The following is a 16,163-nucleotide window of genomic DNA, read 5'->3' on the forward strand; positions in this document are numbered from 1 at the left end:
TAGCGAAAACAAGTTTAATTCAAAAAGAATACAATACCACAGAGCTTAAAAAAACCCCCACTACATACTTTGACTACAATTTAAATGACAGCTTTAGAAATCTATTGCTGGAAGACAGTAAAAACAAAACTTAGTAGCACAGTAAACTTTAATTTTTCCATATCTTAAAACACAAATACAAGTACATTTGTACACCAATGGATTTACACAGCAAAGTTATCAGAAAGATGAAACTGCAGCATAAAGTCACTCTATCTTCAGCAGAAATCACCGAGCATCAAAAACCACCACTGGAATAGTGGAGTTAAAGAAAAAATCTGTTGTGTTTGAAAAAAGATTAGGGAGAAGAAACATGATGGGTAGGAGGGGAACAAAAGAGACTGCCTAAATCTGAAGTCACAACTAACTACATAAAAGCATTTCTAAACTCCTCTTTAATTAACCCCACAACACTTTCCTTTTATTAAAATGCTGACTAATATCAACCATTCACAGTATGTTACCCAGTGGACTATCACAGCTTATTATATTTTACATAGAAAATGGATAATCATTTACACTGCAGAGACTTCCCTATAGCACTTTGCTCTACTGTATTGATTTCTGGTCTTCAAGGACTTTTACATAATTACACAAATCCTCCATTCTGCTTCCCTTATAGACCTCATTTCCATCCACAACTTCCCAAAAGCATCCAAGTGCACATGTAAAAGGATACATCTCTTTGTCCTTTTCTTGTACATTATTCTGTAACCACATTCTCTGCATCTGATAGGATCTCTTGCCTTTATTTCATTTTCTGTATGACATTCTGATGTGATGAAGGAAGAGAAAGGGAGTGGGTAAACAAAACCAGCATTGTTAATGCATAGAGAACTTTCAAAAGTCATAATAGTCAAATACCTATTTGTGGCAAATAAAGCATGATAAAAAAATAATTGTAATGAAGTTGTACCAAGAGCTGAATTATTATCAAGATACTGTGGAAAAAAAAAAAAAGATACTTCATTTATATTAAAATCAAAGATGATCTTGCTAAAAATCACCAAATTATGACTGCACAGAATACATTCCACCCTTGATAAAACCAGTCTGCTAACGAAAACTTCAGCTCAGCTCCCCAAGGCCCCAAGATTATTTTCTTAAAAGTCAAAATATCTCAGATATTCCTGAAGCAACTACTCAAAACCACCAACTTTCAAGTTGTTGACTTATTTATAGGGAAGAGAGAACTTGACTGCTGCACTTCAATAAAAGTTGAGTGACCACACAGCATTTATGAAAAAATCCTCTCCGAGATACACGAAATAGAAGGTCTAGTATCTGCATCACAAGCAAACACTTAGAGAAATTGTCCTCTGGAGATGTAAGACCTCCACACAGCAATACAAGCTCTAGTGAATTACTTCCAGCGTCGCTATCCATATATACCCCATATATGTGTTACTATCAGCATGCAAATATTTGTACTTATGTACTCTTCAGTATAAAGATTATGCAATTCACTGATGACTTTTCTTTACCTCCACAAATGTAAATCATTGGCTGCTGCTTTGGAGGCTGAACATCCTTCTGTGAATCCATGTTCTAAATAAAAACCACACAACATAACAGTTTGTTTTTTTACTTTTTTTTTTTCAAGGCATGCACAGTCACTTCAATATCTCAATCTACAGCTAACAGAAGATGAAAACTTCCTTAAGAGTAAAACCAAACAAATTCCATCCATCCATCCCTTATGTTCTGTGATCCTGTGAATAATTCAGGTTGGAAGAGACTTCAGAAAGTAATCTAGTTCAACTTCTCAAAGCAGAGTAACGTCAAGCTTCTCAGAGCCTTACCAATCTGGTACTGAAAACCTCCAAAGATGGAGAGGGCACAATGTTTTCTAGAAAACAGGGTTTTAAACATTAAAGCTCAATGAAAAATATTTTCTTTTGTCCCTTCTGCCAGAGGTAAGAATTTCCTTGCTGGCAACAACAGTGTTATCACAAATAAGATAAGCCTTGTTATATTTTTTCCTTTTCAACACTAGTTAACCTAATCTACCTTTTCATTGATCTAATGGATTAGAAATCTTGGGAACAGACTGTAGGTAGAACAGTAAAACAAATTAACAACAACAAAACCCAAACAAACTGAACAAAAAAACCCCACAAACAAATGAACAAAAAAAAATGCAAACAAAATGAGAGGCCAGAAAGAAGAAATTCCACCCTCAAAATCCTAACATGGGTGTACATTATTACCAAAATGATTAAGAGTTCAACAACTCACTGTTACTCTTCAAATACCCCTTAATGCCCTATAAATGGTTTTGAATTTTCTGAGTTATTTGGAGACAAGTATTCATTCATAGTATCAGGCAAAATAGTTACATATACTCCTCAAACATTCTACCAACCTTTAAGTAATCCTATCCTAGCATATAAATATGGTTGCAACCATAAACTTCAAGGTTGTTGCTGTAACCACCAGAGAGATAGTAAACACTTTTAACCCCACTCAGTGCAAGTCTAGACTAGAAGATGATTTTTTAGGTGGCTGTTTTCTGTGTCGCTGTTTTTCCTGACACAGAAGACAAGAATTCCTAACTCTTATGCCAGTGAGTAGCTTTTATGATGCTTCTTTATGAGCATGACTCTTATATGCTCTTGCTTAATATTATGGTAAATTTTGTTTAATGGAGTCTGATCAGCACTTGACAAACCACCTTATTAAAACACCATTATGCTACTCCATTTGAGAGAACTGGAGACCATTAACTCCATAACTTTCAAGTAAGGTTTTGCTCTACCATCACCATAGTGGCACCTTAATCCGTATGTGTTATAGTCTTTTTGTGCCAGTACTTTATAGTAACATATAAGCTGTCATCCCTTAGCACTTTAGAGCAGTAGCATCTTCTAAAACACAGTGCTGAACTAAGGAGGACAACAGTTACAATAACTTGAGTTGGTGCTGCTCATGCAGCAAAATAACACTGCTGCCAAGTATTCTGCAGGGAGGTACCATAGCTTAGCCAGGCTACATGCGCCCTGCAGCTGTTAAGAGCTGCCAGGCTGACATGGCCACAAGGTGCACAGATGCACCTGTGGGCACCAAGGTGCAACTGTCACCTACCATGAAGACCACACAGCAGCCACACTACCGGTGCCGAGAGGACGCCACAAGTACTTGTAAGAAAGACACTCCCATTCCATCATACCCCCCCTAAGAGCTTGTGAAGGAGGAGGACAGGCAGCCTTCCTCACAGTCCTCCAGCCCTGCAGCCTCAGGCACCTCAGCCCACCCCAGTTCTGCACGGAGGCCTCTCCCAACATCCCGCAGGGCTTTTACACAAAATGTTAGGGATTGGAAGGACCTCGAAAGATCATCCAGTCCAATCCACCTGCTGGAGCAGGAACACTTAGATGAGGTTACACAGGAATGTGTCCAGGCAGGTTTTGAATGTCTCCAGAGAAGGAGACTCCACAACCTCCCTGGGCAGCCTGTTCCAGTGCTCTGTTACCCTCACTGTGACAAAGTTTCTTCTCAAATTTAAGTGGAACCTCCTGTGTTCCAGTTCATACCCACTGTCCCTTGTCCTATCATTGGTTGTCACCGAGAAGAGCCTGGCTCCAACCGCCTGACACTCACCCTTTATATATTTCTAAACATTAACGAGGTCACCCCTCAGTCTCCTCCAGGCTAAAGAGACCCAGCTCCCCCAGCCTTTCCTCATAAGGGAGATGCTCCACTCCTTTAACCATCTTTGTTGCCCTGCGCTGGACTCTCTCCAGCAGTTCCCTGTCCTTCTGGAACCGAGGGGCCCAGAACTGGACACAATATTCCAGATGTGGTCTCACCAGGGCAGAGCAGAGGGGAAGGAGAACCTCTCTCAATCTACTAACCACCCCCCTTCTAATACACCCCACGGTGCCATTGGCCTTCCTGGCCACGAGGGAAGGAACCCCGCTGGGCTGGGCCGGGCCTTTCCCTACTCGCGACCGCAACCTCCCCCCGCGAAGAGGAGCACCGGGTCCCAACGGACGAGCCCAAACACCCCGGAGAAACCCCGACCCCTGCTCGCCTGCACAAACAACTCCGTCGGCCTCGCGGTCTCCTCAGCGCCGGCTGATGACGACACTGCAGGCGCCGGCGGAGGCGGGGCCTGTGCCGCCGAGCCGGGTCGCGCCCCACGCTCGCCGGTGCCGCGTGAGCCGCTCACATCAGCGGGTGTCGTTATGTCACCGACCGCGCGAGCCGGCCACGCGCGCCCGGGGGGACCTGCCCGCGAGCCGCGGGAGACCCGGCTGGTCCCTGTCAGCCCCGGCTGGTCCCCGTCAGCGAGCCGCCGTCAGCCCCGGCCTCCTTCCCGCTGAGTAATTAAGCTGAGAAAGTACTAAGTACTCTCGGTGTTCGGTACTTTAGGAAAAAGGGCAGGGTATTTGGTGGCATTTCTTCATAGATGAGCTTTCCTATGAACAGCAGCGTCGGTTTCCTAAAAAGAAAGCAAAGAGCTGCATGGCGGGATGAAATAATAACCAGCGTACTCGGTGTTTTCATTTGTCGGTACCGGACCCACTGTATGTGCTCGGGGAAAAATAATCCCTGTGCCGGGTCTGATCAAATGGCTGCGGGGTTTCAAACCGCCGAGCCGTTTTACCTCGAAGTCCTTTCCCTTTTCAGAAGCATTTTACCTGAGATCCGTGGATAAAAACCACAGCTTGATATTTTAATCTTGTGGGTGGTGTCATATGCGCCCATATTAAGCCAAACGTACAAGCTGCCATGCTGCATATTTTAACTGTAAAGTCGTATTATGAAAAGTTCAAATGCCGACAATTCCTGTATATACTGAACTGAAATAGCGCGGACGAGATTGGAAACCATACTGGTTGCTCTCAGTCATGGCGGTGTGAATTTGGCATCTTCGATAGACAGTTTGTAGAATTAGCTAGTTGTTTTTTTTTATTTATTCCTGGAAATATATTTAACAAATACCGTGTTTTGTGAATATGCCAATTTAAATGACTTCATCACTCGAGAGGTCTCCCAGTTTAAGGAAAAGTCTTTTCTACTTCTGAATACTGAATAAAAAATGTTTTCTAAGCACCCGAATGCATTTATATGTGTGAGGCACTATCAGCTGTAATTCATTTATGTTATTCTTATAGTAGCAAATCACCTTCATACATGACCTATAGCTTATCTAAAGTAAACTTGAATAATAAATAGTTGCTGTTACCCTAATTTTGTATTTCAGTTAAACGCAATGAAAATACTGTAATGATTTTAGACAGCTCAGCTGCTTGTCCATACTGCCGAGGATGAATAAAGCTAAATATAACTTTGTGAGTGCCAGAATAAAGGACAAGCAGGAAAAACGATATGTGAAAGGTGAAACTATTCATCTCCACTCTGATGTCCCGGTGCCGTTACTACCGGCGTCCTCTCCTCCCCCACGGTCTTTGTAGGTGTGGGGTGTACCCAGAGTTTGGAGCAGAGCGGGGGAGAAGCCTGAACCCCGGTAAATGCACACTAAGTAATTACCGTCTCACAAATAAACAAATAAAAACACAACTGACATTATTTCTCCAGACTCGTTTCATATATTCTCGTGTACTCTCTGGAAATATTTAAGATCTGCCTGGACACATTCCTGTGCCATCTGCTCTGGTGAACCTGCTTTAGCAGGTGGACTAGGTGATCTCCAGAGGTCCCTTCCAATCCCCACCATTCTGTGATTCTGTTTGCCAAACCGATAATTTTAAAAGGACTTGCTAATACAACAGCCATGAAAAAGTCAATTAAAGTTAAGTCTGTGAAAATAAGGTCTCCGCTATTAAGAAATAAATCATATAATTGCTTGATTACTGACATCCTTTAACTGTTTCCTTGGAAAAATGAGATGTTTTACCAGGTATTAAAGCTTCGGTTACTGGAGCCAGTTTTGATAAAGCCCGCCTCCTTCGAGGGGAGCGCTGGAACAGTGCAGCCGCGTTCTGACGGGCTGAGGAACACCAGCCCGAAAGATGCTCCTCGGGTTTAGGGTGGCAGAAAGGGTTGTGATTATGTGGGGGATCCCCACTGTTCAGCGAAGTGAAACAGCTCTCGGGGAATTGGTAGGAAAACGTGAGGAAGGGCTTTGTGGGCGAGGTGGAGGGATGCGGGGCTATTTGTTAGGGGGAAGGAAATGCGGTCGTAGCCGAGTGCAACGTGAATATGTTGCAGAACTGTTGTACCTCACTTTGTTTAGAAACAATATTCTCAGGTTTTGGCTGGGGTTTTATTTGGTTGGTTTTGGTTTTGTTTGGGTGAGTTTTTTGTTTGTTTTGGGTTTGTGTCGGGTTTTTGTGTTCGTTGCTTTTTTATTACTTTTTTTGTTAAATCACAGTTTTTGTCTTGATGCTGCTGTGAATTGCATTACATGTCACAACTACAACTTGTTACATTTCTTGGATATTTTTCATCCAAGTCACATAAGTCCACGCGGGTGACATGGACAAACTTGCCAAACCTCACACACAGGAATTAGGCTACTAGATATCGACGTTTCTTTCAAAAGCCTCTATTTTGCTTCTTTAAATGCAGATGCTGCTTTTGGAGTCACACGCGACGATTTTACATCTGACGTTCTGGTGGAGGGAGAAAAGTGGAAGAGTAAACAGGGAAAGAAACAGAAAATTTAGAGATAATCCAGCCTAAATATTATATCACGAGGCGAAGGAGAGTAAGACCCATCAGAAGCAGAACACGACGCTGCTTGATTTGGCCATTCCTCTGATCCTGTGTGGCAAGCGCCGGCTTCCCCGCCGGGGCGGCTGCTGCGGGGCCTGCCGGTTGCCCCCGCCGGTTCCCTGCTGCCCGCAGCTCCCCCGCGACTCGGAGCCAGCAGGTCCCCTTGTTAGCCGTTCCGAGCTCCAGAGAAACAGACACCCAAGCACTCAGGATCTTTTTTTTTAATATACACATTAACTAAAACCACGGCAAAACATCACCAGGCATTTCCCACCCGACTGACATTGACAAACGTTCTGTGACTGTTTTGTTCCTGGGCCGTCAGGTACGAATGTACTAATTAACTCGAATTAATTAGCACCCTCGTAACTCGAAATTAAAGGTTGTGGTGTAGATAAGGTTCATCACCTATGGAAGCCTTTGGCTGGCCGTGATCGACCAGCGCCTCTGAAGCCGCCGCTCAAGCCCGGCGCCCCCCGGCAGGGAGCTGAGGGGGCTCTCGGAGAGGCGGGAAAGCCGCACCCTCACCAGGCACCTGAGAAGAGGCAGAGCAGGGGGAGGGATGGCGCAGGGGCGCTTTTCATGGTGGGCTGGGTGCGGTGGGGGCTCCCCCCGCGCAGGGCCGGAGTATAAAGTGTGAGGAGAAAGGCGAGCCTCGTTAGTATCTTCCTGTATTCCTGAGGAGTGGGCTCTCCCGTTTGGCGGAGCCGTTCTCAGGGTCCAGTCCCGCCGACGCCCTGCCCTCGCCCCAGGGCGGCGCCGCTTTCCCGAGGGCCGCAGGGCGGAGGGGGCGGGGGAGCCTTTGCGGCATCGGTTGGTAAGGGCGGGTAGTTCAAACCCAAGCGAGGGAAAGCAGCGGCAGCCGCACGCGAGGAGCCGGTGTGGGTGGAGAGAAGCGAAGCGGTTCCTCACTAAGGGCAACGGGCCCTGGAGCCGGGCGGCGAGCTGCTGAGGCGGCAGGATCCCCGTTCTCTCTAGCCAGCCGGGGCGGGGGTGCCTCTCCCTCAGCCCTCCTCAGGGAGTCCCGCCGGCCGCTTCGGCTGTACTCGGTGGAAAGGGGACTCTGATTTCCGTGCCCAGCGATTTGCCAGATGAGGGGGTGAAGCTGTTGCTTTGCTCTTCTCTGGCATCCCAGGTGACTGAGAGACCCTCGGGTGCTGGTCCCTTGGTAGCCGTCTATAATCTTCATCACTGGGTAATTAGATGTTGCAGTGAACGCATATATAGACCAACTGAAAACCGTGTCTCAGCTGGGTAACGTTTCTCTTGCATCTCTCTCTTTTATCTCCACATCCTTTCTCACTGTAGGTTGTCAGTAGGGGTAAGCAATTCTTTGAATACAGCACCTTTGCTTTGGAAGATCTCGAGTTACTTCACAAATTAGGGTAAGTGACCCACACCTTACAGATAGGATTTAGCTACACTCTCTTCAACATTAGTAGCTTTGAAGGTATTAATGACTTCTCTGCTTTTAGATCTGGGTGCTCAAAGAGCAGAGTCTTCCAATAAAGTCAGTTTTACTACAAATATAATATCTGTTTAAATAACAGAGCAAATACTCTTGTGTCACCAAAACTTTGCCTTTATCTGTTTTGTTAACAGGGGTGACTGGTGACAAGCAAGGACAGAAAATGTCTTGTTTGAGGCATAAATGTTCAATGTGTGTTGCTGGGGAATGTAAATTAGTATCAGGAACAGGCATGACTCCATTCCAGAACTCATGTCTAAGTTACAGGCACCATATACGTTGCCTTCCAGTAATCAGCATTTTTACCCCTTTAGGACACTTTGTAAGACTAAGCTTGTCAGAAATTATTACTTGTCTAAATGTCTGAATCCTCTTCTTAATTTAGTTTTGGTCTCTGGATAGATAGTACTTTGTTCTGTAAACTGCTAGAAAGATTGCAGTTGAAGTGTAGATCAATTTGGGATCTACGAGATTAATAATAGGTATGAGAAATGTATAGAGCACAAGAATCTACACTTAGCAGATATGGTTTTTATTCCTTCCCCTGTAACTGACTTGCTGTGTGACCAGTTGTTGCTTCCCTGCACATTTGTTTTATGATATCTGAAACAAAGTTAACAACAGTTGCAGAAATTACTTCAAGATCCCCAAATGAAAAGGGCTTGATGTTATGTGTCAAATCTAGTGGATGAAACTTTTCCCCTGATAAAAAAAGGACGTGCTTATAAAACTCTAGACAAGTCATCAGAGGTTTTATTAGGCATCTCTTATGAATATAAGTAGCATCTCATTCTGAGAGATGTTCTGCACCTCTGAAAAGTTTCCCTTGTGTACTGTATTTGTAAAATGAGACCTTGTGTTAAATTAAGTCTTAATTTGTACAAGTAATACGTTTTGAACAAAAATAATGTGTATACAAAACTGAAGCATGCACTAGGAATTGCTGTAAAGGCGTATAATGGACACTGTTCACTCAGTGTCTGTATTGCAGTGACTCCCCTACAATTGTTTGTAAATTGCGCTCTCAGTATCACTAGCGTAAGCTCACAGGCTCCTCCTGCTGGACGTTGGCGTATTTACAGCATATTTTTGGCTTACAGTCGGGTTTGGAAACTATTCTCATCTCCCCTACAACTGCAAAAAATTGTGTTTCTGTGATTTTGTTACTTCACAATTTTGCTTTAATTATTTTATACTGTAATATTTAGAATTTCTTCTACTCTCCGTTGTTCATAATATTGGATAATTTATCCCATGGAGTGTCTGAGAATGAAACTGCAAATGTGGGCTTTCCTTTTGTTGTTTCTTCAGCATGCTGACTGAACATTAAGGTTCTAAATGCACAATCTTGTGCACACGTGTGATTAGTTTGACTCTGTTTAACAAAAACACTAATATTTTTAAAGGTAAGTGTGGGCATGGTTGTTTTGTCTTTTTTGTGGGTATTTTGTTTGTGGTTGGTGGTTTTTTTTTTTTCTTTTTTTTTATTTTTATTTTTTTTTCTGGTGTGATTGAGATTTTGAATATCTGTCTCTAAATAGCATTCATAATTCAAATCTCCTGGCAACGTTCATTAACTAACTGCAGTTTACCAAAATTCAGCATTGAAAAGGAAATCCCTATTCTTTTTGTTGATTACACAAAGATAATGCTCTGTTGCTGCTACAGGTCTCTTACAGGTCTTCCTCCTTTTACAAAAAGAAGAGCTACGCTGATGTGGTCCTCTACTTATAGCAAGAGTAATCGACTTAGGAGCAGCAATGTACTACACAAAGACTCTTCACATCTTTTTCCTGTCTTCTGAAAGTTATTTTCCAGTTCATAACACAGCATTTTCAGCTTATTGCCTAAAATGCTGAAAAATGATGCATATGAAACACTAGATGCTGCTTGGAGTTAGTCCTGCACTGTCAAGGAAGTTTTTCATGTAATAACGAGTTTAAAACTATGCCCTCATGTTTCTTATTTGTGCTGTCATTTATTTCACCAAGTAAAAACAGGGAATGGGGAAAAAGCAGTGAGGGAAGAAAAATGTGAAAGCAAGGTACTTGTAGAGAGAAAGAAACCAGGTCAGACTTCAGAGTTTGTAGTCCTATTGGAATTATTTTCACATACCTCTATTTCCTGGAATAATTTTTCTAAATTATGTGGATGGATTTGTTTATTTTATATCTGATTGATTTTATACTGATATTAACATGATTCTGTAGGCCTTTATGCCCAATTCTCACAGTCCGCTCTTTTGAACTTTTATATGTTTCTGTCTTCTCACAGCAGAAATCAAAAAGAGGCACTTTATATACTGCAATGATCTTATAAAGTGCCTTCAGTATGGGTCAAAAAACTCTAATTAAATGGCACAGCACCATCAAAGAAGAGTTCTGTCACCCAGGCAGTTTGGATTCCCACTGCTTACATTTGGTGGCTTGGGGCTTGACTAAGTCAGGATTGTTGGGATATCAGCTATGTCTTAATATTTGGTGTTTAAGTTGCCTTTAAAGATTCTGTTCTGAAAATTCAGTAACCATTTCCAGGCTTATGTTCCAAAATACCAGTTCTAGAGGCCAGTAACATGCCCCAGTAAAAGGTGCTGATACAGACTTTGAAGTTCTTACAAAGTTGATGTGAACTACCATGGTTTCTGTGACATCAGCCCTCATATGGGCATTATTTGTAACATCTTTTATTCTATTACTATGTCTTGTGTGTAGAAAGCAGTGACCTATTGCCACTCTAGCAATAGAGTGGAGAATTGAGAAACTCTGACATATATGAGTGGCAAAAAAGTAAGTCTATGTTCTTACATGTCTTACTTCAATGGGTGCATCAGCCATTTGTAAATTTTCTAGGAAAATGTATAGTCACTCTTAAAAGCTTTTATACTTACTAAGTTTAAAAGAACCTTTCTATCTACATGTATGGTAAATCCATCTGTTTCTTTAAAGCTTCAGAACACTCAGTTTACCCACCAAGCTGAGTAAAAGCAGAGAGCATCTTTACAAAATAATATTGAATATTGCGGCAGATAAGAATGTACTGTTCACTTTGTCACTAGAGGTCACATTTTATTCCTTCCAGGGACTGTAGGGATGTAAATTATAGGGAGACCTGTAGACTTGTGGCTTTATGATTAATCCTCTCCCCTTTTTAATGAGAAAATGCCTTTTGTCTAAACTCATCTATTACCAGAGCTTCTGCTACTTATTGAGGACTGAGCTGTTAGTGGTTGGATGAACCAATAACATAGTGCAAATAAAAATCTTGGTCCTGTTGGAATGAGAGGGAGTTTTGTCACTGATTTCAGTACAGATGAGACTCTAGTTGCTGTGTTGCTTGTTTGAAGTGTTTTTCCTTGGATGAGGATTGGTATGATGAGGATTGGCAGATCAGTTGGCTAACTGGATGTATGTTTTAATTTGCCTCACAGTATACTATGCATTTTAATCTCTCATTCTAACCATCTACTTCATCGCAATTTAACTTTGTGTTCATGTATAAGCACTGTTTCTGCTAAGACTAATTAAAATACTTTTGACAAGGCTGCTAGCTTGACAGATGTACACAAGCCTTTTCTCACTAATCTGAGGGTGTTTTGGTGACTACTTTTATCATTTGTTTCAGAAATAACACTGGTATCTTAATTTACAGAGTCAAAGTACCAAGCAGAAGATGTCAGACAGTCGCCCAATAATGTTCAATGTGCTTAAAAGAAATAGATTAACACCTCCTGGCAGCAATTTTAAATACTCCAGTTTTAAAGACAGATGTTGTACTTCAGGATTTCTGGGCAGCCCATGCAATGAGTCAGTAAAAGATCCTGATGTAGAACACAAAGAAGCACTGACTTTATCATTGCTACAAGAGCATTCTGAGCATATTCATCCAAATGTCTTCTTTCCTATGTCATCATCTATTGAAAATGAAATGAGTTCTATCTCATTATCAGAAAGAAGAGAAACAAGTAGAAGTGCAGATTTTTTTGAAACCCCTAAAGTGAGTAGAAAAGGGTCCTCACTACGCAGGAGGCTGCTTTTATCTAAGACTGTTCCAGCTGGCACAACTGTAGGATGCTGTGAAAGGCAAGACAGTTCTTCAGGAAGCATCAGGAAAAAAATATTCTCTTGTGTTTTAAGCTCTGAAGAAAAACTTTCACAAACTGCTTTGGATTCTCCAAAAGATAAAAGTGACAAACCTCTGACAACTAGCATTTCAAAAACTGAGGACTCTAATCCTGATTGCCCAAAACGGAGACTTTCCTTTTCACAACAAAGGTCTTCAACGCTAGATGAGTCCAAATGTAAGGACCCCTTATTACTAGAACCAGAATGTTTATCTCCAATTCAGTGTAAGGATGTTACTGTAAGTAACACTAATGAATTCAATGGAGGTGTCCTTATGAGTGTTAGTGATGGGTTGCTTAGGACCCCTACTTGCAGTGTGTCACCTGAGGCCAATGAGGGTAAGTTCCTGACTTCTATCAACAACCTTGTAGAGAACTTTAACTTTGAGATACATGATACAGACTCTCCCCCTGCTAAGCTGGCAAGCTACCCAGCTCTTTCAACACCTGAGGATAGTGGATATAACTCACTTCATTTGGACAAATCAGGAGACTCACTGTCTGATCATGAGGGATCTTTCCCAGAGGTCTTCCAAAAACATAAAGAAGATTCCAAAATTCTGAATAGTAAAAGAAAGGCAAGAAAACTCGAACGAGTTAGAAGATTATCCACTCTTCGGGAACAAGGCTCACAGTCAGAGACAGAAGATCGTTACGGCAGACCTTCTACTTCAGCATGTTTGTTAAAAAAAGAAAGAAACTTTGTCAGTGAAGACCATCCATTAGTTTTAGAAGAACAGTCTAGTGGGGACCTAGTTGTAAGTCACAAAGATCTCTCAAGAACTCCAGCTCTGAAACTAGTTCATGAAATTTGCTTGCAAAGACAAAGATCAGAGCAAAATCAAATACCGGAGAATACTGATGGAACAGAAATATTTGCATTGGAACATGTTCTTGCTGGACTTATTGGCAAGAAAATGGGCCTTGAAAAATTAGATATTTTAACAGAATTAAAATACAGAAATTTGAAACACGTTCTTGCTATAGTTTTAGATGCTTTGACAGTGGAAAGTCTATGCAGGTAAGTACTAGTGCTTTATTTTGCTTCTCCCTGCTCCGCCGCCCCCCCTCCCTGCCAAGGTGAAAACATGTGTTTCTGCAAATAAATGAAAATAACTTCTGGAATAGCAGGTGTTGTCAATAGAATTAATTTGTTTCTGGAGAAATTAAAAAAAATTGTCACCATTAACCAAGTGGCTCTTCCTATGTAGTTCTACAAATACATTGTGTGGAAGAATTAAAAACCAAAAGAATTAAAAGCTGAACATAGGAATTAGTAAACTTAAAACTAAATCACAGTACTTATAAATTAAAAAGAAAAAGTTAAGCTTAGGAAGTAACTTCTTGTCATAAGTTCACCAATAATGCGTAGTACTCAAAACACATTTTTCTAGGTTTTTTTTTTTTTAACTTGTGTATTTAATTACCTCAGTTATTTCTAAGCACAAAGATGCTCAAAGAATTTTGCTTCATGAGTAATGTTCTAGATTAGTCTTTAATCAATGGAAACTGTCACTCATTTTAAAAAAGTCAAGAGTGCCATGTGTGTTATTAGTTACAAAGGGAATGGGAGAATAGAGGGAAGTATAAGGGCATGGATATTTTTAGAGCACTTAACACACATATACGTGACTTTAGAAACAAACTTGGTAAGTGGCTTATGTGGAAGGAAGCAACTTATTTGATTTTTTAAGTCAAAGATGTGCTGTATTTATATTGCAATTGTTCTCTAGGTTCTTCTGTTATTCTATACAGTGGTGCATAAGAGTAAATGAGATGTGTTTCATAACAGTATGGTTAACTCCTGAAGTATATAGCAGTAGTCTCTAAAAAGACCAATAGCATATGAAATAATGCAAAAATCTTTAAAAGGTAGTCTTAGTATCATGACTTCTATACCACTTGGCAATATGTGAAAGTGGATAATTTTTTTTCATTCATTCCAGCATTTGGAAAGTAAGCAAAAACTGGCGTGAAATCATTGTACAAGATAAAAATGCAGATAAGAGGAGAAAGCTGTACATAAAACACCTGAAAGAAGAAGCTGAGGTAAGGTTCATCTCAAAAGGTAATATTTTTTTCAAGTGTGAAAGAAGGTGGCTTAGAGGAAAGCTCTTGTAAAACTACAGAAAGTTAATTGATAGAGACAGTTCCAACATGAGTATGTGAAGGATTCTAACAGGAGAATGTAATAGCTTTTATTGCTTTTTCAGCTATCCACAGTTTGAGTACAAGTCTTTCCACTATGTGGTTCTCTCTTTCTCTCTCTCTCTCTTTCTCTCTCTCTCTCTTTCTCTCTCTCTCTCTTTCTCTCTCTCTCTCTTTCTCTCTCTCTCTCTTTCTCTCTCTCTCTCTTTCTCTCTCTCTCTCTTTCTCTCTTTCTCTCTCCGGATCTTAAACCCTCTTCATACCTTTGTGCCATGCTGCTCCTAATTTTCAATTTCACTCTAGTCTGCAGTGCAGTAGGACCCTCTCTAGACTACTTCCTAATTATTTTCAGGACTGCTTGTGGCTCAGCTTCTTCATGGGGGACTTACAAACAACTGAAGGACATACAGAACTTTTTAAAGGGCTATCTAGAAAAACAGGCATATTAATAGCAGTGTAACTTTTTTAGATCTTCTATGTGTGTATACACACACATTTCAGTGTAACCTTGCTTTAATTGTGACAAAACTTATGTTTGCTATTTCCAGGCTTGCTTGCATTGAGATGTGTCCTAATTCAGAAACATGAGGACCAGTAGAGTGCTAAAAGACAGTTGGCTTTTTAGTCTGCTCATGGGACTTTGTTTTCAATGTTTCTGTTTCTTGTTTCCTTACTAAAAATATATATTTAATGGGAAATACCCACACTATATGTAATTTCTTCTTCTAACTTGTTTTTGCAGAGGGAAAGAACAGCTGCAAATCCCAAATGAAATAAACCCGATTTGTTTCCTCTTTCCGTTTTATCTTTTTTCTTTTCCATTTTTTTAAATCATTATAACAGGAACATTTATTGAAAGCTGAAGACGCTGCCACAAGACTTAATGTTCTCAATAGATCTGCTCTAAGGCCTGTTCAAGCTCAAGCCAGAACTCCTGTAGTACAAACATCAACTTCATATGCTGAACTTACACCCAGGAGATGCAGTTCTGTTCCCCATTCAGCTAGTAGACAGGACGAATACATAAAAGTAGGTAGCTAAGAAGCTCTTCGCTTTCAATTTTTAGAAAATTTTAATTTACAAGAACTAAGTAGCTGTCTTCTCCCTCTTCTTGCTACAGGTTGCTAAAACTCTGTTCACTGATGAAGCTCTAAAACCCTGCCCAAGATGTCAGTATCCTGCTAAATATCAATTGGTAAAGAAACGGGGACTATGTAGCAGAGAGGCATGTGGGTTTGAGTTCTGTATATTATGTTTGCATGCTTTCCATGGGTCAAAAGAATGTACTAGTTTATCTGCAAAACAGAATAACAAAAAAGATGCTCTTCCAGGAAGTGCCCAAAGCAAAAGAAATTTAAAGAGACTCTAAATTTGTCAGGCATCCAAGTCCTTACATTAAATTCCTCTTCTCCTTCTCCTAAATTCTTGATCTTGTTCATATTCTTCCTAAATATATGCATTTTGAAAGTCTCATTCAATATGTTTTTGCTGACTTATCTTGATAACTTCTCATGTACATATCTTAATCAATGTAGTATATTTTTGTTTTTGAAAAAAAGTGAACATTTTAAAACATTTTGTCTTGTTTTACCTGTTGTGTAGTAGCTAGGCACTTACTAACATCTTAAATCTTTTAATAAAGTATCTTAAATGTAGTCTTCAATATCTAGCTTAGAGCACCTCATAGATGTTTAAAAATGTGAT

At 40.8% G+C, this 16,163-nt stretch overlaps 2 protein-coding genes across 4 annotated transcripts; one reads left to right on the forward strand and one right to left on the reverse strand.

Moving 5' to 3' along the window:
- POLR2K (RNA polymerase II, I and III subunit K) lies at positions 1 to 4,150 on the reverse strand. 3 transcript variants are annotated; one of them, XM_082043825.1, is made up of 5 exons: positions 4,063 to 4,095; positions 3,365 to 3,502; positions 1,524 to 1,587; positions 719 to 811; positions 1 to 290 (listed from the first exon to the last, which is right to left on the reverse strand). In XM_082043825.1, the coding sequence occupies exons 3-5, from the start codon at positions 1,582 to 1,584 to the stop codon at positions 268 to 270; spliced, it is 177 nt and encodes a 58-aa protein (XP_081899951.1). In that variant the 5' UTR covers positions 1,585 to 1,587; positions 3,365 to 3,502; positions 4,063 to 4,095; the 3' UTR covers positions 1 to 267. The 3 variants fall into 3 exon arrangements, with proteins under 3 accessions (XP_081899951.1, XP_081899950.1, XP_081899949.1); XM_082043824.1 differs by lacking the exon at positions 3,365 to 3,502 and having other exon boundaries at positions 4,073 to 4,150; XM_082043823.1 differs by lacking the exons at positions 3,365 to 3,502; positions 4,063 to 4,095 and adding an exon at positions 1,842 to 1,888.
- Positions 4,151 to 7,792: 3,642 nt separating this feature from the next.
- Positions 7,793 to 15,836, forward strand: FBXO43 (F-box protein 43). The gene is made up of 6 exons (XM_082046444.1): positions 7,793 to 7,918; positions 8,032 to 8,108; positions 11,840 to 13,332; positions 14,258 to 14,360; positions 15,303 to 15,488; positions 15,580 to 15,836. The coding sequence occupies exons 3-6, from the start codon at positions 11,861 to 11,863 to the stop codon at positions 15,826 to 15,828; spliced, it is 2,010 nt and encodes a 669-aa protein (XP_081902570.1). The 5' UTR covers positions 7,793 to 7,918; positions 8,032 to 8,108; positions 11,840 to 11,860; the 3' UTR covers positions 15,829 to 15,836.
- Positions 15,837 to 16,163: the final 327 nt, after the last annotated feature.

The sequence above is a fragment of the Streptopelia decaocto genome (assembly GCF_964273445.1).
Source record: "Streptopelia decaocto genome assembly, chromosome: 2".
NCBI lineage: Eukaryota > Metazoa > Chordata > Aves > Columbiformes > Columbidae > Streptopelia > Streptopelia decaocto.